Source organism: Periophthalmus magnuspinnatus, chromosome 1 (assembly GCF_009829125.3).
Source record: "Periophthalmus magnuspinnatus isolate fPerMag1 chromosome 1, fPerMag1.2.pri, whole genome shotgun sequence".
NCBI lineage: Eukaryota > Metazoa > Chordata > Actinopteri > Gobiiformes > Gobiidae > Periophthalmus > Periophthalmus magnuspinnatus.
This window is the reverse complement of record NC_047126.1, coordinates 17401359-17427412: the sequence shown is the minus strand read 5'-3', so window position 1 is coordinate 17427412 and position 26054 is coordinate 17401359. Positions and strand designations below refer to the sequence as shown.

At 38.3% G+C, this 26054-nt stretch overlaps 1 protein-coding gene across 1 annotated transcript in view; it reads right to left on the bottom strand.

Annotated features, from left to right (window-relative positions):
- Nucleotides 1-26054, bottom strand: part of sorcs3a (sortilin related VPS10 domain containing receptor 3a) — a 327550-nt gene that overhangs the window by 146621 nt on the left and 154875 nt on the right. The window contains exon 3 of the mRNA XM_033971295.2: nt 13731-13830. Coding sequence (XP_033827186.1) covers nt 13731-13830 — 100 coding nt within the window. The remainder of the gene's footprint in view (nt 1-13730; nt 13831-26054) is intronic.

Here is a 26054-nt window from a genome sequence, read left to right as displayed (position 1 = left end):
TGGAGAAGAGAAGCAAAGAGAAAAACATGTGAGGAGGTTTATATAAGACTTTTTTATCCAATTGTTTCTTGATCTTACTTTGTAGAACATGAGTTGAACTCTTAAACATGCATCTTTTTGATGAGAATATTCTGACATTTTCACTATGTTCTATTTTGTACAATGGTAAAAGCTTGGTACAATTAATACAGAAACAACTTGCATGAGACTTTCTAAAATCAAGGAACTACTCATCTATTAACATACACTTCCATACACTAGTCCATGCAGATACATGGTCACTATAAGCATAACTGAGTTAATGCATGTTTCAATGTAAATTTGTTAAAGCCACAATAAGTAACATTTTGATTGTGTTTATTGCATTGAAAAAACATGGAAAAACATAATTTCTTAATATGAGAGCTGTTGCATCTCCACAAACCTGACTCTTATCTGACCTGTGCAATGGCCTCGTCCCGCTTGTTTCCATGGCAGTGTTGTTCCTTTGGCTATAATATTTCACATTATGCCATAAAATATATGTCTTTCCATGGAGAATGTTTTAAAGTGTTGTTTTAACTTTCAGTTTCCATGGAATCATGCAGAAAGTTACATACTGTAAAATCTGAGCTTACTTAGACCTCAACGGCTAAACCTGTTTATCATAAACTCTAGGAGCCGTATAATAATACACAATAGTTGAGCCTGTAGCCGCATGTATGTGATAAATTGCCCCATGAAGTTGACTGGTATAGTGACATTTACTTACAGCTGTAGTACAAGGCATTAGGCAGCCAGGCTCAACTCGCCTCTGTTCCTCTCCTTATCAGCTGTAGCCTAACCATGTCATTTCCCCAAACTCACCTCGTAATAAGTCCAGATTCAATGCTCCATCGCTACAGTGGAGGAAGAGGCCCTAATTTCATGCTTGAGATGTTTCCGCTGCAGCTATCAGACTTATTACTGGATTCAATAATGGGAGGAATTCCACAACGGTATTCAGCTAATGACATTTAGAGTCTTTGTTGGAGGAGATAAAGAGGAGGGCTTTGAATAGCTGTGAAATATGTTACAATAATGTATTCTTAGAAATCAGCTTACAATGGGCTTTAGCATAGAATACATATATAATACAGTGAGAGGCGCTTGTGCTTATAGGGAAAGAATATGGTTTCCTAATTAGCCGTGTCCATATTATTCAAACAGGTCACTGAAATGGGCTAGAAAAATCTATATTATTAATACATTGCATCGTTAAATATTGTATTAGTTCTATACGTACATTCTGTAACTTTCCAAAAAAAAAAAAAAAAAAGAAGAAAACGGGGGTGGGGGGTTAAATTGGAAAAACTACAGTTACTTTGAATGTAAGACTAATCAAGTCACTCATACTTACATGTTTATTACTAAAATATAAAAATAAAAATAAATAAATAAATAAATAAAATAAATAAAAATAAATAAATAAATAATAATAATTACAAAAAAGGAAAAAAAAATTCTGGAGGTGACAAGCAACCTTTTATGATTCCGTGAAAATAGAAAGTTAAACCCATACTTTGGAATATATGTTTAATGCCATAACTTGGAAGATTACAGCTCAAGGAACAACATTTCCATGGAGACAAGTGGGAAGAGGCCCTCCTCCAGGCCAAATAAGAGTCAGGAGTGTGGAGATACAAGCCAAAGAAAGAAACATGATTTTTTTTTTACTTTAATATTTTACACTGTTGCTTTTTACCCTCGGGGACTTAAATGCATTTCATTATGACTTGTTGTTTTAACATGCCTGAATGACAAATAAAGAAACCACATTGCAGCCTATTCTATTACCCAACAATACCGGAGAATGCTAATGTAACACCTACAACTTGATATCTTGATTTAGTTACCCCTCCATCTCTGTGTGGTGGAATCTGCTCCCTGCCCCTGCTACTGGTCCGAATGACTGTATTTTCTTTCGTCAATTCCCTTTCAATTGGAAAAACACGAGCACATTCGTCACTGCCACAAACAGTAGCCCTTTTTGCTAGCGCTTTAACCAGGAGCCCTCCCTGCTGGTGATTTAGATAAATTGTTTTTCATTAGGCCCCAATAAACACGCAGCGTATTCTCCACCTCCATCTCTCATTGGCCCGTCCTATCCATTACCTGTCATCACTCTATGCCAAGGCCTCGGATAAGTACCAGATTCACACGCTGTTTTGTCTGATGCGATTTACACTTTTAAGCCATCATCATATTGCGTAATACAATTGTGAGCAGACGAGCCCATTAGAAAAAAGGAAATTATACTTTGCAGTCTGTTAATGTAGGAAAATGTTCGTTTGTATTGAATAACTCAGTGTTTACATTCATGCCCTGAAAACCTAATTTGGTTTAGTTTGATTTAAAATGGTTCTATAAGATGTATGTATGTGAGACTTATTTGCAAATTAAATCAAACGTTAAATTGCATGGTTAGATAAGCGGAATGGAGATGTGGATTAGCCATTCTGAGACACGCATGGTTCATCTGTATCAAAACAAAGATGGCTGCTTTCATTTTGTTCAAATTGATGGGTGACCTGTGAGTTCCTTTGTCTCACAAGCATCATTGAAATAAACAAGTCTGATCCCATTGGCCGTGTTTGGCTCGAGGCGCAACGGAGAAAACAGTGACCAGATGGATATCCCTCTTTGTGAAACATAGACACATAGACAGTTAAAAACATTCCCTCGCACCTACTCACCCAACCACCCGGAGAGGCATTCAACTGCATGCGGAAAGAACCAGTCAGGTGATAACTAGAAGAAACACTTTTAGTTGACCTTTTTTATAATCGTCTAAAAGTGGAAGAGCAACAAAATGGGTTGTCATTCAGTGCTATGTGGAAAATTATAGAGACGGACTAGGAGCTCTTAGTCCGACTCATAGACCATATAAAGAAGCGGGCTAAAGAAGTGTGCGTCACCCGTAGCGTTTCAGATCCAACCAAATGAAGCTTATCAAGGTTAGCGGTTACATGGGCGAATTTGGAGCATATTCCAATTCCATATTTGGACTTCCCTCCCGCCCACTGATTTAGCTGGGAGCAGGCGCTTAGCAAAGCTGTCAATCAAACATGCTGTTAATGCTAGTGAGAGCGACCTCGGGGAAAGAAGGCGCCTGATTTGTTTGTTATTAATGTTAATATCTTGATTTACAGACACAATAGTTAGAAAATATCAAGATCATGTCGAGCGCATTAATATGAATATTTAAGACCAAAATGACCAGCCTGACAGCAGCAGTTATGGAGAGAGGGGCGAAGATTTTTCAATATAAAATGATTTGGAGCCGGAAGCACGCCTACCGTCACTTCCTGTTTAAAATGCGGTGGCTAGCAGGTTAGCTATGTCCATTTATATATACAGTCTATGGTCCAACTCTATAAGCAGGACTCAATAAGTGCACAACTATCACACTTGTTGTTAGCATTGTAGTGACGAGAAACCTCCGCTTTGGCCTTTGAAAGTTGAAAAAGCTGCTTATGAATTCATTGTGGTGAATAATTAGCTTGCTAGAAATGCGTTAGAAAAGTCAGAAATACCTTTGGACCACAGCAAACAATTCAAAATGAAATATTAAGACAGGTATAGCTCCTTTAATAAAACATTAAATCTCTTCAACTTGTAATTCTCCATTGTAAAACCCAGCATTCTCCAATGAGTGATTAAGATTTCGCTCACAGCCTGCCCCGGCACGGAGAAGAGAGCTGCAAGTGAGGAGGGTAACAATTCCAAATCAATGTGGGGTTGGTGGGATAACCTTTGTATTTTATCAGTCTGATGCCGAACTGCACGTAAGCTGGAGAGCCAAGATAGGCCCTGCCAGACATTGGATCATCAGCTAAAGGAAAGATAGGATAGAAAAACCAGGAAGCAAATAAATCACGTCAAAGTATATCAATTGGGCTTAGTCTGTCTTCAACCGCGCACTTGTCAACGCAATATGCTCATTAGGTACGGATCACGGCTTAATCACCAATGGTTAGCTTCCCTCCATGCCCTCTAGTCTAGTCTTTTTTTCTGGTTTGCACTCGACGTCTGTGTTAAAATTAAGCTCATTTATCAGAGATTCAACCAAGCCGTTCAAGGACTTAGGAGTAGTGTAGCGAGCGAAGAAAAATACATTACAAAAGACTGCAGAAGATTCATGTGAAGTGTCATACGTAGAGGCTCCCCGTTAAATGCCATTACTATAATTCAAATCTATAATGTGACAGTGTAAAGGTCGCAGCTTGGCTATTTCGCCTGTAAAAGACTGAGTTTAATGTATATGCTTTGGAAAAATGTGGTGTGGTGCAAAAATGATAGATCTTCATTTGAAAGACGTCAAGAACAATATGTGCTAGCATTTGACTGTGATCGGCTGTTTGGCTTCATCTGCCTATAGGGATGTACAGAAGATGCTGCTAAGTCTGGGTTCTGGGGACACTCAGGGACACAAAGTAGGGGATAAAACTTTATATTTGCTTTGTTAAAGATGGGGATGAATCTTTTCATTTTGTAGTTTTGTGTCTAACTCCACTTAAAGGTGCATTACGTCACTTTTCTGGGTCCGAAACCTGCTTCTCTAAACTGAGATGCCACTTTGTCCGGAAAGTTTCACAGTACGGCAGCAAACTAATCTAATTTATATGAAAATAAATAAATGAATTAATTAGTATACCCTAACCACTTGAGCCATTCTGAGAAAATTTGAATAATTGTTGGAAAAAATAAATAAATAAAATATAAAAACATACAGCAACATTTCCACAAACCTCATTAGAGCGAATGTGGATGTAATGTCTGACTATTAGTTGATGCAATAACCATAATGAGCATATGGCATCACATTGTTAGCCTAGAAGACTGCAGTGTCTTCCTGCCATTTACAGCCAATTTTATTTTCCATAACAACCACATGGAGTGAGAACATAAGTGAAAACACATAAGGTCAAGCTAAAATTCACCTATAATGGCAAAACATAAACTTCCTGTCGTGCAGGAAACTTCCTATGTGCAGCTTATCCCCTGGTTCACCCTTTAAGCATGCATGATCTGGTACTGTATAAGCTGTTTTTGAAGCAAAAACTGCATATGTAGCTGAAGTATTAGACAGTCATAAACATCTCTTTGAATTTACATCGTAGGAAATCATTCAGAATTAGACAAAGGTGCTGTAGCAGTCTTAATATTGTGAAAAAAAAAACTGAACTAGTTCATTTTAAATGGTTTGCAGTGGTCCTAACACATTCCTATCATCCTAATTATTCACCACAATTATTTGTCTAGCATGCAAACAACACACTTCCTAGTCCTCAGACACAGACAGTGCAGCAGTCTCATTTTGACCCAAAAGCTGCTTTTTACAATATATCTGCACTGGGGCGAAAAAATAAATAAATACATAAAAAGTTGATCGCAAACACTGCAAATTGCTTTGAGGAGCCAACCAACATTATTATCAAATGTCAAATCTACCCACAACATCACAATTTGTAAAGATGAGCACCTTCTCTTTTTTTTTTTTTTTTTAACCCAATACATGATCAAGATATTTCCTTAGCATTATTTACATCCCCCAAACTGTGTGATACAGCCCGGAGATGGCTCCTCATTTCTCTCCAGAGGGCAGTAATAAACTTTATCTAAACTTATACGGCTGAAATCATAAAAAGACGACACATCAGCAACAGCCACTGCACCAGGGGGACCGTAGAGCCGCTCCTGCCCTTGATGCCGAATTAAATCTTGGGCGTAAAAAAGAGGGAAGGAGGAGTGAGTCAGGAGCAGTAATCAGAGGAGCTGTGATGTGTTCCCTGCCTGATGTGCTAGACTCCCAGATCACATTACACCGAGCGCCATGCAAACTTATTCAGGGTCAGTACCTTGGCTTAAGCCTTGGGAACTAAGCCTCATATTGCTAGACACCTCCGCAACTGCATTTGTCACAAGCTAGAGCTGTGCGTTAGCTGTTGAGGCTCATGATGAAGCTTAAAGATGAGGCGCAAACTTGTATCTGCATTTCAAAAGATGCAGGTGTGGGTTTTGAAATTCAGTTTTAGTATAAAGGTTGTCTTCATGTTACGTCATAGTTTTCTAAAATGTTTCAAACTAAGATGGAGTGCAGGTCTGTTTTGGGATTATAAATTCAGATATAGCTCCCATATGCTGTCATCCAACTGTAGAACAACCTATTTTTGATGATCACTTGAAATACCAGTCTCTGTTTTAAGAGATCTCATGTTTTGCTGTTTTTTTTTTTACAAACCTGGAAGTCAACTACCCTTTAATATTTTATTCTTTCATCCTTTTTAATTAATGCCAGATTAATGAATGTGAATTCTCAATTTCTGGGTCCAGGACAACACAAGGTAATGTGTCAAACAAAATTAAATATCTTAAAATCTTGACCTTCACTGTGTAACAAGCGCAACTTTCTCAGATTTTATTTCATTTTTAAAAAGATGCAGGTAGAATTTGTAAAACTTTGAGGTGTGAGTTCAATGTCAGCACTGTGGAATATGTACAAGAACCAGAATGGAGGATCAGGGACTGAAAAATCAACACCATCAATAAGCAAAAATAAGTTAACACCGATTTGGTCTAACAGTCTCGTGTATCTGCTATATCTAAAGTACTATTAACTCATCATCTGTAGTAGAAACCAATTGATTCCTTAACCACACACTGCCCAAATCACACAAAATTATTATATCAGGTCCTAGGGAAAGGTGTCTCCATGCAAAATTCAACTGCGAACTACAGCAATATTGTATGCATTAAGTACCATTGTCATCCTTATATTTGGAAGTAATACAAAAACGTGGAGAAAGTTGCTCACATGTTCAACTCCAGACCTAAAATATAAGCGCATGATGCTAAATAGAATATAAAATTTCATAGACCATTCAGAAAACCGTGAAAATGTCTTATTTGAGTGAGTATGTGCAGCAAATACCAATAACATTTATGAATTGAACTTTAAAATTGAACTCTTCAATAGTAACGCAAACCTATTGTCTTCCGATGCCCACGATTCCCACAGCTCCTGAGTTGAATAGTGAGTTTTCCCACTATCTTCATGCTGTTATTTCTGTTTTACTGAGAAAGGACAAACATCCAAGCGTTACAGACGGTTAGGCCTCCTCAAGTGTGAAATTAAACTTCATACAGGGTTGTGGGAATCCGACTACCCTCACTACTGCCACATCTGGTCTGACGTGATCAAAACGGCTTTCATTAAATCTGCCACAACATTATGTCCTGCTGCTCAGCTCATGCTATGGATTTCTCAAGGTCAAAAAACATGTGTTATTTTGTCATAACAGGCGCGGGGACATACGACCGACTGGAGCAGAACCGGATTTAGTGACATTCTTTCCATGGGTGAAAGATTCGTGTTTGGAGTTGACCTTAATATAGCCATCAAACAAAGTCAGAATATTATTGGGTATTGCTAATGTTCTTGAGTGAATAAAAGGTCAATAAATAAACTGGGGTTTTTTTGTATATTTGAATTTACGTTTACATTTTTTGATGACCTAAAAATTATTGTGGTTGTGCTGCGTTCTGGAGTCAGAGCATTCACTGAAAGTTCAAGTGCACGTATTACATTAATTTCAGGCAAATCTTTACCATATAGCAAATATATTGTGAATTAATAAATAAGCCCAGATATTCAACATCATTGAATATCTTCCTGTATAATTTTACCTGATATGAATGCATTGAAGGAAGTATTTGCTTTGCTTTGTTAGTTTAGTTATTTAATGGTATGAATAAATAAGTGTCCAAGAGTCCAAGGTTGGCGGTGCGATTCCAGCTTCCACTGATGAATGCTGTCGTTGTGTACTTGGGCAAGGCACTCGCCCCCTCATGTCTGTGTACACTGGTGTATGAATGTGTGTGTGAATGGGTGAGTTGTTCCTTGATGTAAAGCGTTGTGAATGCCCAGAAGGTGGAAATGCGCGTTATAAAAATTATATCATTTACCATTTAGAGATAGTAAATATTTGCAATACCCGACCACCTCATCACTGCGTGTTTATAACCCTTAGATTTCATGATGGCTACTACACAAAGATTACAGGAGAGGCACAGCAGCCTGCTCTGTTTAATTCTAAACAACAGCATATTATACTGATATTTCCCTGCACGTCTTAATGGCGTCTTCCGCTGCTGCCAACAATAGGTGCTTCCATCATCTTGGCTTAAATGGTCTAAAAGCTTGTCAACTTGGAAAATTACTCCACACAACAGAATTTTTAAGCATAATTGCAGGATGCCAAAACAAAGAAAACATTGGTGATGGATAAACTAAAAAAACAACCTCATATCCTCTAATAAATATTGGAGGACATCTGCTTGCTTTTTCCCTATTTCAATCTTGGATGTAATAGTGATTCTCAGGCGCTTTGTTCTCCGATTATGGCGCTGTTTACAAAGAGGAAACATGGAGCTAATTTGACATGGTTTATACAGTCCCATGTAATTAGCATTACTATGGTTAAATGCGTTTTTGTTTATGCCACAGTATGTTGTTGTTGTTGACACTGCTCAGCCCATGGACTGTTTATATAAATGGACATAGCTAACATACTAGCGTTGCGTTCCAAATAGCAAGTGATCAAGGGCATGCTTCCGGTTCTATCGACTCTGGTTCCAAGTGACTTTCCCTGGCTTCTTTCCCCGAGATCGCTCCCACTAGCATTAGCAACAGATTTGATTGACAGCGTTGCTAAGCGCCTGCTCCCTGCCAAACCAGCGATATGACCGGGAAGGGGCGTTATCTTCAACATCTTCGCTCCAGATTGGCTCTTTGGTTACTACGACACTCACGGGGGAAATTCCAAATATGAAACTCGGCTCAGTCATAATATTGTCAGTAAAAACATTGTACTGGTGTGCCTGTCACGATAAATACTATATCGACTTATTGTTCAATATATGTTAGATGGAACAATACTTGGTGGTCAGTATTTATCAAGGGTCCTTTTTCTTTGTACCACTGGGAAATTGTCTCATAGATAAAAACTAACTATTACATTCAGCTATTTATATTTTTGCAGCTCATGTCTTTTAACAACATTGTACATTTAGGATACTTTTTGGGGGATAATTCTGCTTCATGGTTTGCTTTCAATATTATCATTTATCGTCTATATTTACTTCAGCCATATATTGCACTTCAAACTTTATCGTGACAGGCTTTTGTATTTTCAAACTAAGTTAGGTCAGCACATTTGAGCTGGGGACAGGTCACAGTTACATGGTGGAGTTTCCTGTTTAACTGTCAGATTGCAGATTCGCTGACCTGGTTGATGGGTCATTTCTCTGTAATCACTGGGTCTAGTTACATGGAACAAAAACTGGCACAAAGTTCAACATTTTCATTGCCAATATAAATAATCAACAGTGATTTTATGATGCAATTACACAACCTCAAAGAAGTGACTGGTGTCTGTTAAAAGGAGCCAGCCTTTAACAAAAATTATAATAAGGCACTATGAGTTTGGATATTTCTTTCAAAAACAGTCAATCTCCCATTCAGTTACATAGGTCCCCCATTGTCTCTATTTAGCTACTTTAAAATAAAATGCTTAAGTACAAGGTAAAACAGGGGTGTCCAAACTTTTCTCATTAAGGGCCACATATAAAAACACAGACAAAGCTGAGGACCGATCGAGACTGGTCGACAATACAGTGAATACATTTAAAGCTAATCTAAAGACCTTTTTATTTAGAAAAGATTATCATTGATGTATTTTAGCATTTAATTGTTAGTATTGGTTTAAAGTTCTTGTTTTATTGTAGCATTCTGAGATTCTATAGAATGAAGAGTGCATTGTAAATAAAATGTATTATTATCATTATTTTTATTATTACTTCAAATCTGTGTTTTTATTACAAGTTAGACTGAACCATTAGACCTGTATTCATGCTTACATCTTCAATGGGACACATTCAATATTTGAGATGGGCTTGTTAAAGTAGATTTTCAGAAATGCACAGTAAAAAGTACTGTTTAAGGTAATATGGGCCAATTCACTTGAAAGCTTGAGGGCCAAGAAAAATTGGTTGGAGGGCCGCATTTTGCCCCCGGGCGACAGTTTGGGCATGCCTTGGGTAAAACATCGTTTAGACATCATTTATTTCTGACTCCATCCTAAGCAAGGAAAACAATAGTGATATCCAGTACGCTTATAGGAGTGAGAGCACCCATTAGGGGCCTGAATGTTTATGCTAAATATGACTCAGGCACAGTTCACACTTAAGGTAGCTCAATAGACATAGCTAACAAGAAGAAACTATAAACAATAGGTGTGCTAGTTTCAGTGTAGTTAGCTCCTCCCCTCAGATAAATATACAGCAGTGTCTTCAAGCAATCTGACCAGAACTGAAGAAGGGGTTTGGCTGAGCAGCGAAATGTCTTCACTCAAAAAACATTTTGTCCAGTTGACAGATTTGAATTTTTCCTGGATGACTGAGGGATTACACAGACATCTCAAGTACAGGGGAAAATGAAGGCACAAAACTACCTCAATGAAGCCTACATTTCTCAAGTTACTCAAATAAATGTAATAGCTTTATGTTCCCATGGATTTCAAGCAAACCCACAAACAAAACATAACTCGCCTTACTCCTGATGAATCCAGTAATGCCCGTTAACCATATAGTGGCTTTGAGCTGCGGACAACTGAAATCCACCTTCTGTTCTGCAAGATACTGAGAAATCCATATTGTTCTCCCATATGACCACTCTATTTTCCCCAATCAATTACCTACTTTATCATAAGCAGCCAAAGTAAATACGCCCACTATTTTTCATTAAATTGAATGGATTTCAAGCGGAAGCAGATGGTAAGAAATAGCCAGCATTACTTAACTTAATTCTTTGGAAAAAAAATAATAAAACTAATTGACAGAAGTCTTTTCACTATCAAGACATGGGCAGATGGCTAGCAGCTGTTGTGTTCCTAAGTAATTTTTGCTGCAATTTTTCAGTCTTTGTCGTAGATTTCAGTGTTGGTCACAAAATTATTCATATTCATATTATTCATATTTGAAATAAAAGCACATTCTTGTAGCATTTTCATAATGTAGGCTACTTCTCAAAGTCATTTTAAAATACAATTCAAATGCTGTGATCCTCCTTCTCAGGGAGGCATTGACCCTGAATATATAGGGCATCAGTGGAATAACTAGAGCATACAGTCTGTGTGGAAGGAAGGAACATAATATCTAGGTGCAAAAAAAAAAAATTCTGACTGTGTAAAAATAATCTTACCATTGTTATAGTTTTATTATTATTATTATTATTATTATTACTACTATTATTATTACTATTATTATTATTATTATTTGTTTGTTTTTGTTGTTTTTTTAATGAAAGATAATTGTCTGTCACCTCAACTGACAGTATTCTTTTGAGCAGGAGAAACTTTGTCCTGGAATGTTCCACAGTAAACCACCAGGTCAAGTTACAGGTCAGATCTTTGGAGAGAATGCATGTTTTTCACAGTATTTTTTTCAGTATTTTTTTAACAATAAAAACACATGTAATTCTCTTGTCTTGATTGCAAAAAACAGTGTCCAGATGACCGCCGTTGCAACCTTTTCTACATTGAACCACTCCTTGGACAAATGAGGGATTACACCAGAAATGCACCTTTAACCACTTGACGGGCCGTCGCCTTTACGTTACAATTTTACAGCAATGTACGTGTATTTCTGCATCACCCACACAAACAATCTACACATCAAATGAAAGCTACAGCATTCATCTTTCTGAATATGTAAACCATTTACACCTGTAATCACCACAGTGCTGACAGGAAAGCCGTTTTTACAGAGAAGTCAGAAATGTGGATTTGTACTTCACTTACCTTTGAGCGCTCTGGTTCTGTCAAACATCAACATATTCACACAAAGTTGGTCTCATTCGTTCTGTAAAGGTCCAGAGAATATAATCCAGTCAAGAAATGATGTCCACAAAAGAAGTTAGATACTCCATGTCCAATCTGCTGCAGGAAAGTGAAATCTGTTCCGTCACTTCTTTGCATTTCTTTTGTCGATTTCAGGCATAATAAACTTCTGACAGCGCCATCTTTGTTCCTCAGCGCAAAACAAACCTGTTAGCTTGTGATTGACACCAAAGTTGGCCAATAAGGTGGGGGCTGTGGGTTACTGGAGCCCCGGACAGTGAATGAGAGCTACAGATGACTGAAAGAGTACGCCCCACTCTCCCCCTTGTAGAATCAAGCTGTTACATTACACACGTTTAGTGACGTTTTCCTCTCAAAGCCCATGAACAGCGGAACACGCCGATGCGTGACATGCAGTGGTTTACTGTAAACAGACGGAGTTTGCTACGCACGTAAAAGGAGGAGACTGGATGCAAAGATCCGCGCGCGCGTAATTGCGTAATTTTACGCAGCAGTTTTGCGCATGACATGACAAACATGACAAAACGGACAAAACAAAGGAAGTACACGACCAGGACACTGTGGATGTTTGTACAAGTTAAACTAGAGGCATCTCGGACCCGGAGCGGTTTGTGGAACCGAGTGACGATCTCATGGTGGACTGATATTTTGATGGACTGGATGCTGTTCCTGATCGGTAAGCGTGGTTCATTCTGCTATTGACTTAATTGTGGGTCAAATATATGTGTAATCATTAGCATTAGCTAATGCCAATCTACGCCCCCTGTCACACTGTACAATCATGTACAGTGTGTTCTTAGTTAAATATGGGGGGTAAGCGCTCACAAGTATTTTACTTCTGCTTACTCCTTTTGAGCATTGTACAAAATTTGGGATTTGGATGTACACTGTTTTGTTTTTGTTTGTTTTTTTATTATGTCTGCTCAAATAAACAATATTCATTCATTCATTCATTTTGATGTGTGTGTGTGTTTGTTCACTGTTTGCAGTGTGTGGTTTGTAAATATATATTTATTTTGACCCATACCACTTGTTTTGACTATATTTTATATACAAATATACATGTTATATTGTGTTTTGATATGATATATAAATGTACAGTAATAGAGCAGCTGGGTGTGCAGATACAGATTCCTCTCAGTGTGAGTTTTCAGTAGAGCCCTCACTGATGTCTGTGGTTGAAACATTCAAAAGTTATTGCAGTTTTTCCAAACGTTCTCCAAATGTCTTCATTTGGATAGGTTTGGAGAGGCCTGGACTTACTCATGATAAAATGATTGTAAAACTCTCATTTTTATAGGTATTGACCTCAAATTTGAAATGTAAGTGGTCAACAATCTTGTCAGTTGAGATAGAGTGTAGTTTTGTCCCCAGCTACCTACTGCAGCTTTCTACACCTTCATTTTCACACAAAAAATTTCGGCGAGGATGAGAATTTTTGTTCCAAAGTGTATAAATGCTCAGCAGACAAACTTACAGTGATTTTGACACCTGTGGGTAAAACTATAGGATGTTACCATTACAATGACCCTGAAGTTGTGCATTTACTACTTAGGGTATAATAATGGTGATCATTTTAATTTGGAGAGGTCAGAACAAAGGTAATTTCACCAAATTGACCCAGAATGCTCCAAGAAGCTAATATTATAGTAGATGTTGCTTTGCTCAAATTCACCAGAGTAGTATCCATTATAGTCTTGTTATGATCCCCAATCTTGCATCGATTAAGCTTGTAATCATCATTTATTTGATGTCAGTTTTGTAAAACCAGTGTGAGCGATCTGATCTCACCTTTCTCTTGTTGGTCGGGCAAACGTAGAGGTAACTCAGCACCGTCTTTGAACCCACTTTATCATTCATCCGCTCATAGGTAGAGCCATAGTCTGTGGATCTGCAAGAAAGAACAAGAAAATGCTATTAATTTATATTCTGCACATGTCTTCAACAAAGGATTGCAACATTTGCTCTAAACATCCCCTATGGAAAGAGACAAGGCACAATTCATGTTTATTAATATTTATTTGGCAGCGATAAATATGTAAACAGTAACTTTGCATTCACGGTGGTTGGTAAGGCAGAGTATATGGACTGTACATGGAAGCTTGGAGTGAAACCAATTTACCACTGGCAGGTTAACCAATCATATGGAGCTGCTAACGCTACAGTATGGAGTCCAGGGACCTAGCATATAAATAATTAATTCCCACACCAGTGACTAATATGAAATAAAATATAACATGTGTAAAAGTGCCTGGATGTTCCTGCCTCTATGCTGTAAATAATTGAAGAGTGAGAATGAGCCTGTTAGCCAGACTGGTCCCAGGAAACAGCATGGATTCATCAGAGTTATAAGTACGGAACAACTTCAAGTAGAATATCAGAACATATGCGTAACACACGTCATAGCAATGTTTGGAAATGGAGCTTAGATTCTGGCCAAAAGCAACTGCGAATGGTGGCTAGTCGGAGTATACGGAAATTGCAGGACATTGGCTTATGATAGAGACATTGGAGCTACAATCACGATGTATTACTATAATTTTGTTGCTTCAAGCTCGGATCAACCACGTGATGAAAAAAAGCCCACCGGTTTTGAGGGCACTGTTAAAAAAAAGGGAAAATGTGCTGAAAGAGACTATTTTATGTCACTGACACAAAACAGGATAATCCCAGTAAGTTTGAAAATATACAGTGTCATTAAAAGGCCTGAGCTGTAACAAATAAATAGCAGAATGAAGCAGTAATTAGCCAGAGAAGTTACATATTCATTGGTGTTCTGCTCAAATCTTATCGTATCACAGCAAAAATAAGAAAAATCTCCCCATTATTGCAAAGTAAAAGTCCTCACGATAAATATGAGTAAAATGGTAAATGGGGAGGAGGCCCCGGGGAAGACCCAGGACACGCTGGAGGGACTAAATCTCTTGGCTGGCTCCCACCGGAGGAGCTGATGGATGTGTCTGGGGTGAGGGAAGTCTGGGAGTCCCTGCTTAGACTGCTGCCCCCACGACCCAGCCCCGGATAAGTGGAAGAAAATGGATGGATGGTAAATGGTCACATTTTTATTTAGGGCTTTCCCACCTTCAAGTCCCTCAAAGAGCTTTAGATCAAGGAACCATTCACCCATTCACACACACATTGATACACCAGTGTACACAGACTCTGGGTTGAGAGGTGTTTTAAGTGTCTTGCCCAAGGACACAATGACAACAATCATCTGTGGGAGCTAAAATCGCACCGCCAACCTGTGGGTCAGTTGGTCAGACCACATAACCAATGATGTTTACGTTGAGAGCGGGAAGCCAAGTAATAACAATGATAAAGTTTCAAAGGTTCAAGTTGGACAGATTCAAAATGTTTGCTCTTGAAATGTTACATCACATATCACTTCAAGTTGGAAAATGTAACTGGTAGCTTTGCCTGGAATATTCCACAGTACGACCGACATTCAACTTCTCCATCTTCACTGAGACAAACAGATTACGCCACCACGCTAAGCTACAGGTCGGATCTGTGGATAGAAGACCCTGCGATCCATAATCAAGATAGATAACTTGCCATTCTGAGGAACTTTACGGACAAAGCAATAACATCACGGAGACAAGCAGATGGCAGACCTCCCCCACCAGAAAAGTTACATAATGTCCCATAAAAAACAATATTATTAAAAATCCATATGGTTTTACTGATTTAATTATGCAAATTTAGGTAGTTAACATTTTTTTGAGTGGACAACAGAAAGAATTGTAGCAGAAATAGCCACAGAAGCAATTGGATTTCCTCTTCACAATGAATATAACCTTGAGCTAAAACATCACAACATTACGGCAGTCTTTCACCTTCTCCATATTTTTCCAAATCAAAGCTGTGTTCATTTTCAGACTTTACGCCTTTTGGCTTTCGAAACACTCACTCTGGCTCTGGTCCCGTTTGTAACTGCAGCGTCTTGATGGTTTTAAGAGAGAGGTTCAGTGTTTGTCAGGCCCGCTGCTAGTTCCCCTTCAGTGGAAACAGTCAAATTGCAAAGAGATTTCTTTTTATTCCAATTGAGTCAGTGACTGCCTCAGACCCACAGTGCAGTCGCCATGATTACAAAGCCCAGTAATGAGTTAGACCACGGATTAAATGGTGCGTAGAGGAAGCCAGAGACAACCAGTGTGCTTCATATTTTGGTAAAGTTTAAAAGTAGAATGGTTTATCAGAATATGGAAAAGAAGAGTGGTTGTAGTAAAAAATATTGGGAAATATAGCAAAGTTTGTGAGAACATACAAAGTAGTCTTCATGCATAATATTCTCATTTAGTGTAGTGGTATGTTCTTTTGTTCACCTGCTTGTGTGTTATTGACCAAACATTGTTTCATTGTTTGATTAAAGCAACATTTTTGTGAAACAGTTGTCTATTATTGTGATTGCGGGCTCTGTAAAAATAAATTGAATATATATATTTTTTGTTTCTGTATTTCTATCTTTTACACAGCATTGTACTTTCTGTATTGCTTGTAAAACAATGCATGTGTCTCAAAAATGTGTCCAGGACTGAAATATGTGGCCTGCATCTGCTAGCAAACTGACAAAAGTTAAAAAAAAAATGGCTAGAGTGGATATACAGGACTCAAGAAATAAAGACAGCAGATATATTTACTGAAGTTTGAGTCAGAGACAAATCATATTTTTTGGATTAAAGCAGAACTAGGTAACTTTCAGTGACAGAGCTCCCCCTACAGCTGTCTTAAAAGAATACAATGTGAAGGAACAGACTGAAAAGAGTTTTTTTGTCTTTTTGTCATGTCTTTTTATTTTGTATCGAGATGAGGCAGTATAAAAAGAGCTATGGTTTCCCAGGAGAACTGTCGTTGGGTCGTGTCGGCCATATTGCAAAGCTGGTTTTGGAGATGGAAGAGAGAGACAACAGACACTTCAAACACCCTGAAAATACATGTTTAAGCATCACAGGGACTTATAAGATGTTTAGTGAGGTAAAAATATGACTTAGTTCTGCTTTAATTATCATTTAGGCAAGGGAAATTTATTTGTATAGCACAATTCGTACATAAGGTAATTCAAAGTGCTCTACAGAATAAAAAATATATTAAAATCACAATACAACAAATCAAAACATAAATAATCATCATAAAATTAGCATTAATGAAGAAAAGTGCAGAGAAAAAAAAATCAGGCATATGCACAGCTGAACAGAAGTGTTTTTAGCCTGGATTTAAACATTCTCAAAGTAGAGGCCTGTCTCACATCTTGAGGAAGGTTGTTTCAGGTTTTAGCTGCATAAAACTGAATTGATGATTCCCCATGTTTAGTCCTGACACTGGGCACCAGCAGGAGGCCGGTCCCTGAAGTCCTCAGAGTGCGAGATGGTTCATATGGCACATTTAGAACTGAAAGTTTGAGAAATTACAATATTTACAATCTGGATAGTTTGAACAGTAAAATAATTTCACTCCAAAATGCTTACTAAACATCAGCCTAAGGAAATGCTAACTTAACCTCATACAGTTATTAAAATGTATGAGCTCAACTACTGTCACACCTCTCAAAGTGCAGCTCCATAAATAACACAGAGCTATATGTAATCCAGCTATGACGTGCATCCACCCCGTCTCATCACCAAGTCAGCTTAATGCACTGCAGTGATACGTGTGGTCCTGCATGACTCCTGTGCATCCAGGCCAACTCTCAAGCCCTCTGCACACCACCGCTGATCAATACAAGAAGTCAGAGCAGCGCATTTTACTGCACATGTCCGAATGACAAACAGACCGCCCACAATATGTTTCAAAGTCTTCAAATGGGTGTCTGCTTTATTGAAGGGAAATGTAAAGATAATGTGTTTCCGAAGAGGTCTGAGGAATAGTTGGGGTATGGGATGAAAAATAGTAGTTTTTTTTAAGCAGTGTTTGTGGTTTGTTGTTAAAATTGTCATAATTCATGCTGTTTTTGTCCTTGGGGAGGATCCTTTACCCATCTTGCCTGTATATAACTGTAAATTGTGCACATCGCTATATGACAGCACATATGAGATACTGGTTGAATGATGGACAAAATGCAGAAGTCAAATTACAGCGTCGACAAATACATGATTTGTTTGATATGAGACATTACTTAACTAATTACCTTTAGGAAAGCACATAACATTTTAACTGTATACTTTCGTCATCATTGCAAGTACACCTGTTGTAACAGATAAGGCAACATACAGACCCATCTTTATAATGTGGTGATCACAACACAAAGAAATCCACTGACATTCAAATTCTGAAAAGCAAATACCCTCAGCACACTGTAATATAATTAAATTTTCAATGTAATTATCACAACACAATAATAACTCACTCGCATTGAACCATATCTGATCTTTGTCGACATGGAAACAAAGCAGGCCCGAGAACGTCTCATTTGTTGACAAAAATTGCATGGCATAACCTCCACTTGTGTAATCTAATAAGTTTAATGAATGTCTGCAGTGGAGCCATTGTATCACAATTAGCATTTGATTAGCATGTTTACCCAAGCTGTGCTATTCAGTCACTGGCATGTGTTTAATTGATCTGTTCTCCGCTAATTTCCTCACAACTGGTGGCATCCATGGAGATTCTCTTGATTTGTCTGGCCATCGGCAGGAGGGAGAAATGTAGGCCATGTTTTCGACAGTGATAAAATGTCCTTAGTCTCAAACCAAGTATGCAAAAGTTAGGTCTTGAGATGCTTAAGTACTTTGTTTTAGTTCCATGTGGCAATTTGTGGGTTTCAGCTTGGCTGTAATGCTAATAAATGTAAGAGAACAGGCCAAAATACAGACACATGTTGGGCTTCTTTGCATTTTGGGGACATATGGGATTCATTTTTAAAGCTGTTGATCAAATATATCACAGCTCTTTATAGTTTCATCCATGTTTAAACCATGCAGTCAAATCCTGAACAAATATATTTGCAAATGAACCTTTGCTGTTTTGATTATTTTTGACACCTATCAGAATTGCACTTTTCTAACTCACCATTGTTAAAGTAATATTACCTTATTGAACATGTCTATATTGCAACACCTCAGCTTGTTGTACATGTTGAACCCACAGATTGGTATAATTTCATGTGATACAGCCCACCTCTGTTAGTATTTATGTGGAGTTGCAGCTTTATTGCCTCATAGTGAAAGAGGCAGAAAATGCGCTTGTGCCTAGATTTGTCTGCAGGTGTCACGTCAAATCAGCAAGAAGCAGCGTGAAATCAATTTCAAACACTCACAATGCAACAGTGGGATCTCCATTTTAAAGAGCTGGATTATGTAGCAAACACTCTTTCAATGGTAAATAACACTTACCTCTAGAGTTGACAAGTGCTACCTCTGTCTATCTGTGCGTTTACTTATAAGCATAACTAGAAAGTGATGGATTTAAAGGTTCACTGTGTAATGTTTCTGGTTAAGGGTCCATCACTTCCGCATGGAGATATCGCTGCTTTGCCTAACCCACGAATCCACTCATAGAAAGAATTTCATTTTTTTCCAGCATTGTAAGCTAAACAATAATATCTCCACCTGGCAACTTACATAGTGCACTTTTAAGAGAAAGCGTTTATTTTTAGATTTTTAGATTATTTTGTGACAATACAACATGTGACATAAAACCCAATAATCTACTATACAATACACAGCATTTATTTGTTGTTGAGACTCCAGAAAGCAAACCTTTGTATCTTGGTAAATCACATATTTTCTGCAGCCAACAAATGTGCTTTTCATTGTGGCAGAATCAAATAAATCAGAAAAAAAAATCCCTGAAATTGCCTTAGTGCATGTGTGTGAGGGTTTGCCAGATGGCGGACAGTCTAGCACATCGTTCCAGCGGTGTAACACGACTGACCACACTCTCCCCAGACTCTGCCTCTCACTTCAAAGACTAAAAGGATGAAACTACCAAACACATGGCGGAGTCTTTGGACAAACCCCAAATGTTACCCTGAAATGCTTGCCTTGGATCCAAAATACACACTACTCCAATACTTACTGAAACTGCGCATCTCCTCGAGGTCAGTTGGGGGTGATTGAAAGCTGTCATAGCCAATCAGGGAAACTCATGGTCTGTCTGTAGCAAAACAAATATGGTCGCTTAGGAGGGAAAAATAAAATAAAAAAAAATATCTCAGGGGACTGAAAAACATTTCAGATGTCTGCAGAATCAATGAGCGAAGCATCAAACTCTGTTCAAAATGGAAGGTGACCAGTGAGCTCCTTCATTCTACATGCATCATATTAACACGCCACTGATATACAGGATTATTAAAGACTGGTCCTGAGTGAAAGATCTCTGTGCTTCCTTTTATATGCTTTACAGTGTGTCTGGAGTCTGGAGCTTTAGCCCAGTGCAGAGGAGGAGATGTGCAGAGGTTAGTTTAAAACAGCTTTGACACAATGACAACAAAAATTGCAAGTCAAAGTGAAATCACAATATTTGTCAGAAAAGATGTTTTTCCAAAAGTGTTCAGCCAAATACAAAGACTCAAAAGCAACTTTCTGCTCTTACAATTCAAAAGAGTGGACAAGACTACAGTTCAAGGTGATCATGTTGTACCATTTCTGCTCTGGACTGAGAAATACATCCCGAGCTCACATGGACCCAGCGCACAGGTCAAAGGTCACACTGCCTTCATGGATCACGGGCTGTGTTTGTCTCCAATCTGCTCTGAACCAAAGGCAGGGTCCAGACCAGAGTCAGGACCACGACTAATGCAATCCCCCAAAGCCACAGGTCTCACACATTAGACCTCTCCTGGACGTGACCCAGTCAGCTGAGACGCCACTACAGCAGGGTACACAGTGAGAGAACTAGTACTTTGAAGTAGAAATAGGATAATATATTAACTCTACTGTAAGTTTTAGTAGCAAGGTGAAACAGTATCAGTACAAGTATATGCAGTAGAAGTGGCAAGAATGCTTTTTGAATCATTAACAGTAAAACACAATAAGTTTTGCTGTCCACATAAAATCCCATAACCAAAAATGTAAGACCACAGTATTGTCTCCACATCAAATACATGTAAACAGCTTGTCTATCTTATCTAGTAGTAGTTTAGTAGTACTAATAGTAGAGGTATTAAAAATGTCCCTAGTTACCCCTAATAAGTTTTGTCAAGATTATAATGTCATATTCTCATGATAATGGCTTTATTTCCTCTTAACAGCCAAATAAAAAGCCTTAAGTGCTTCAAGTAGAATGTGATTAGGAAGAAAGAGCTCCAAAAAGGATCTGTCAGAAAATTACAAAATTGATTTGACAGACTGATTGCGGGTAATTATTTGAAAAGTCTTCAATTTTACTTTCTGGGTTTGATAATGATGAATAGGTATTTAAATGAGTTAACACGCCATTTTGAGTAACAGAAGCACTATTAATAGCCGAGCAGCATCCTCACTTTTTAAATCTATTTTAATCTGTAACATAATCTATCCATTTAACACTATACATCCTGTCATGTGAATTACATCGCTAATCTTACACTACATCTTCCGCATTCACAAAAACATGGAAAATGTGTCGTTGCCTCTTTAGTTGCACATGCGGCAGTTTTTAATAATCACCTTTTTTGATCAGCGGCGCATCTCGGCACGGGTACAAGCTGTCAGGGAGTTTATCAGTGGAATCAACCTTGCTCCAGTCTTGTACAAACTTCACAAGCAAGCGTGTTTTTACCTTGAGGGGAATGACGCAGCCTCTCCGCGTCTCTAATGTGAAAGCCACTGAAGCATAATTGAAAATGACTTTGGAGAATTGCCATATTGAGATGGTGCAGATTCGCTGTTTGCAGGTGGAACACACACGAGAGTCGGGACCAGCCAAGTGTGAACGTATTATATATACTGGAGTCTCGTGGCAGAGTGGAGTTAATAGATTAAAAATATATACATGAAGTGAGGAGCTGCTGGTGTTTATGTGGGGAATAGTTTAACATATAAATAAAATGTACAGCATGGAGCAAACAGAATCAATAGCAATAAGTGTGTTCAAGATTTACCTGCTGCTCTTAAACAAGCTGCAGGGATCATTAAAATATTGTCTAGAAATATTATGGGTGAAATGTAAATAGATGATGTGATGATTAGAGAAAAAAGTTGCCACCAAAAAAAAACAAGCTCACACACTAATATTTCGTTGGACCGCCTTTAGCTTTGATTAAGGCATGCATTCACTGTGGCATTGTTTCGATTTCGCTTCTGCAGTGTCATAAGATTTATTTCCATCCAGTGCTGCATTAATTTTTCACCAAGATCTTGCATTGATGATGTTAGAGTCTGACCACTGCATAAAGCCTTCTCCAGCACATCCCAAAGATTCTCAATGGGGTTAAGGTCTGGACTCTGTGGTGGACAATCCATGTGTGTCTCACTCTCCCTGAACCACTCTTTCACAATTTGAGCCCGATGAATCCTGGTATTGTCATCTTGGAATATGCCCGTGCCATCAGGGAAGAAAAAAAAAAAATCCATTGATGGAATAACCTGGTCATTCAGTATATTCAGGTGTCAGCTGACCTCATTCTTTGAGCACAGACTGTTGATGAACCTAGACCTGACCAACTGCAGCTATACTGTACCTATTTGCTTAAATCTAGGAGGCGACTTTTTTTCTTTTTTTTTTTGACCAGGCAGTGTATATATACTGGTTGGTGTAATATATGGGGCTGATATTTGCACTTTCTTGCGTATCAGCCATCGGTCTTAAATCTCCAGCAGTGTTTCATATTTTGTTTGGCTCAACCAGCTGCCCAAATAATTCTAATTGGTACGACAAATTTGGTGAAAATGATCAGAACAGGCCCTACATATCGACCCAACAATATCAGTCTTCAGTTTTCTGGATTGTAAACAATTGCCAATGGCCATGAAAATAAAAACACATCAAAATCTGTTGAGCTGACTTGAGTCTTCTTTTGAATTTGGATCTTAATTCTGAAAAGACTTGAATCTTTTTCTTTCTATTTCTACATTTAGAAAGGAAGCAGCGCAAGCAAACCATGTGAGGATAATATATATATATAGTGTTACTAGTTTGTTTTTAACATTTCAAAGGGTGTAAATGTCCTCAGGTTTGGACTTATATTAGCTTTCATCATTCCCCCCAGTTCCTATCATTGAAAGAAAAAAAAGGTTTAACAACACATACAAACTAGGTTGTAAAAAAAGACAAAATCAGAACTAAACCAGGACTAAAACTAGTACTGAAATGAAAGGTAACACAACGGACACCCACTTCATGGATGGAAAGACTGGACCTGTGGAGGAACCAGCATAAGAAATTACAAAGATTTTAGCCAATGCAAAAAGACCACAATTCATCAACAACTCTATTAAATCCAACCCACCTCATCAAAGTCCCGTATACCGGACCATGACACATCAGCTGATCCTAACCCTGACCAGAGCATTACAGTCACGTGTGACAGATGCAGAGGTGAAGAAACCCCTTAAAAGAACATCCATAGGAGGACAGAAATGCTGACATCTGGAGGTTGTGTTTTATGACAACATACATCATATTTACTACAGCCAGTGTGGCCCATTCACACCCAGCATTGTGCAAGCAGGTTTAATCAGATTTTATTTATATTGTGAGTAATGTTCATTTAAAGGAGAAGGAAATGCTACCATTTTTCTCCCCACAAATGCATACTGCCATTGTATCCTTGGGCAAGACACTTAAACTGCCTTGCGTATGAATGTGCTGAGTGATTGATGGTGGTCAGAAGAAGTAGATTACGACGAAAGACTATGGAAACTGAACGGATGACATATAAAACTCTGCTTTGGGCCAGTGGAAAAGTGCCATATAACACCATAAAAATTATAATATTAGCAGTTAGCGTAAAGTCCTGTGCGATGGATTCTGGGGACTGACTGATGTAGGTCTATTGCTCTAAACTATGCACTGGTTAACAATTAAATCAAAATATTTTTCGTTCAAGCGTTCATTTCATTAGTTTATATTGCCCAAAATTAAAAAAAGGCTTAACTAAGGCTAAACAGACCTGACTTGTAACCTAACCTGCTTCTTTCTCAAATCTCATTGCTTTGCCTGTAATGTTACAAAGTTCGGTAAGGCTTTAACATTCAATCTCCATGGATGACAAAAAATATTTCACAATGGGGCTTTTTTTCCTAAAATAGCCTCACAAATTATTATGAAATCATTGTTTGTCAGTTTCTCTTTGTTTTATCGCAGTGACAAGGCGAGCAAACAAACAGCAAGTGTGCTTTGTAACCAACTTTATCTCAATTTCTATGACACATGTTCTCCACTGGATTCAAAACACATTGGCGTGTGGCAAAACATCCTGCAACCAGCCTCCCTCTGCTCACCACGCTTCGCTTTACCCAGATTTAAACATTAAATAAACCATAAAAGTTTTAGCATCCCTCCAAGACACTATGACTTTTTCATGAGGTGTAGAAGGCCCTTTTAGTTCACAAAGGATATCTCTGCTTCACAATTTCAGCAATGTTTTCTTCAGTCAGCCCTGACATGCAGCTCATGACTTACTCTCAAAAACAATCATACTTGTGGTTTGAAACTGCATTCAGGGAGTAAAAGGAAAGAAAATCCTATAGTGTATTGTTGTCATTCTGTAGCAATGAGCTAAAGAACAACCAAAGATGACTTCCATATATTATTCATGCTATGTGAAGGCCACAGAAACAAGCGGTCGATAGCTAGATGATTACAGTTCTCCAGTAGCAGAGGCTATGTGGGGTTTGTGTTGCAATGCAGTCTCTGGAGTGTTGTTAGTGATGATAACTGACATGCCCAGGTCACCACGGAGAAAGGGGAAAGGCGAGGAAGGAAGTAACAGAGGGGGATGCACAGAATTCAGCGTGAGACAGAATTTTTACTGGACAAAATCCTCTAGGCTACAGATCCAATTGTAAATTTAGATTTGAACTGTTTGTGTCATTGTTAATGGGGTCTAGAGTATATATGGTAGCTTTGGTTGTGCTGCAGGGGACATTCTGGACACTTGTCTGTTTGAATAGTCAGCGCCTTGTATGAGACAGAATGACATCTCTCCAAAATCCTCCAATTATATTTCACTGCATGTGGATGGCCTTTTGCCCAGGTTTACTTTGAGCAAACTTTTTTTTTTTTTTAATAGTGGTTCGGTTATAGCTGCATGGAAAGGTAAATAACTCTAGTTCTGGTTTGGAGTTTCAGCTATAAAAATGTAGCTGTATAACATGAGGTGTCACTTTTTGGTGTTATTGTAGTGTCTGGAATGTTCTGCAGTGTGGCATTAAACATTTTTGCTATAATTCAATTACAGGAGTGCTAAAAAGTGGTAAATCCATCAAAAGAAAAGTTATATTGTACAGTTAATTAAAATATGTGTTAATGGCCCAGCATAATGTGTATCAAAATAGACCTGTTTCTTTTTTGAACTCAGTGTATCAGGTTACAAAGAGGTGTCTAGGTCAATATGGTTATCATTTACAAGACTTAGCTTAGACATAAGTTGCTACAGCCATAATGATTTTATCTTTTAAAGCATCACTAGACCTTGAGGAAGATGTTCCATTCTGTCATGTTTTCGTGCACGTTGAAATGACACATAAAGAGACTTAAACCTAAAGGATGAGATGTTCAGCCTTCAAACCTAAAGAGAACACACACACTATTCAGTTGTGATTCAGCTTTACAACCTTGTGACCCCTGCAGCTCCTCTGCAGACCTCTGAGCTCAAGGACAGACAAGTGTACTTTCTCACATCACTTCTTCTAAAGGGGACTTACTATACAAAACTCACTATTAATCACTCAGCAGATGTGATTGATTGATTACTATTTATTCATGCTTGTTTGAGTTAATCACATCCTGTATTGTGCATTGAAGTCCTGAGTCCTGAATGCTCAAAAATTGTGTTTTCACCAACCCCCTATCTCTGCCCTGTTTTGGTCTATCCCAGTGTTTTATCACAAAATTCATGCGGCTCATACATGTAGGGTTCATGATGTCATGTAGCCATTTTTTAAATGTGTGACTGAGCTCCTCACCCTATCTCTTAGGAAGCACCCAGCCCCCCCGTGGAGGAAATCTCACGCTCTATTCTTCCTTCACTCG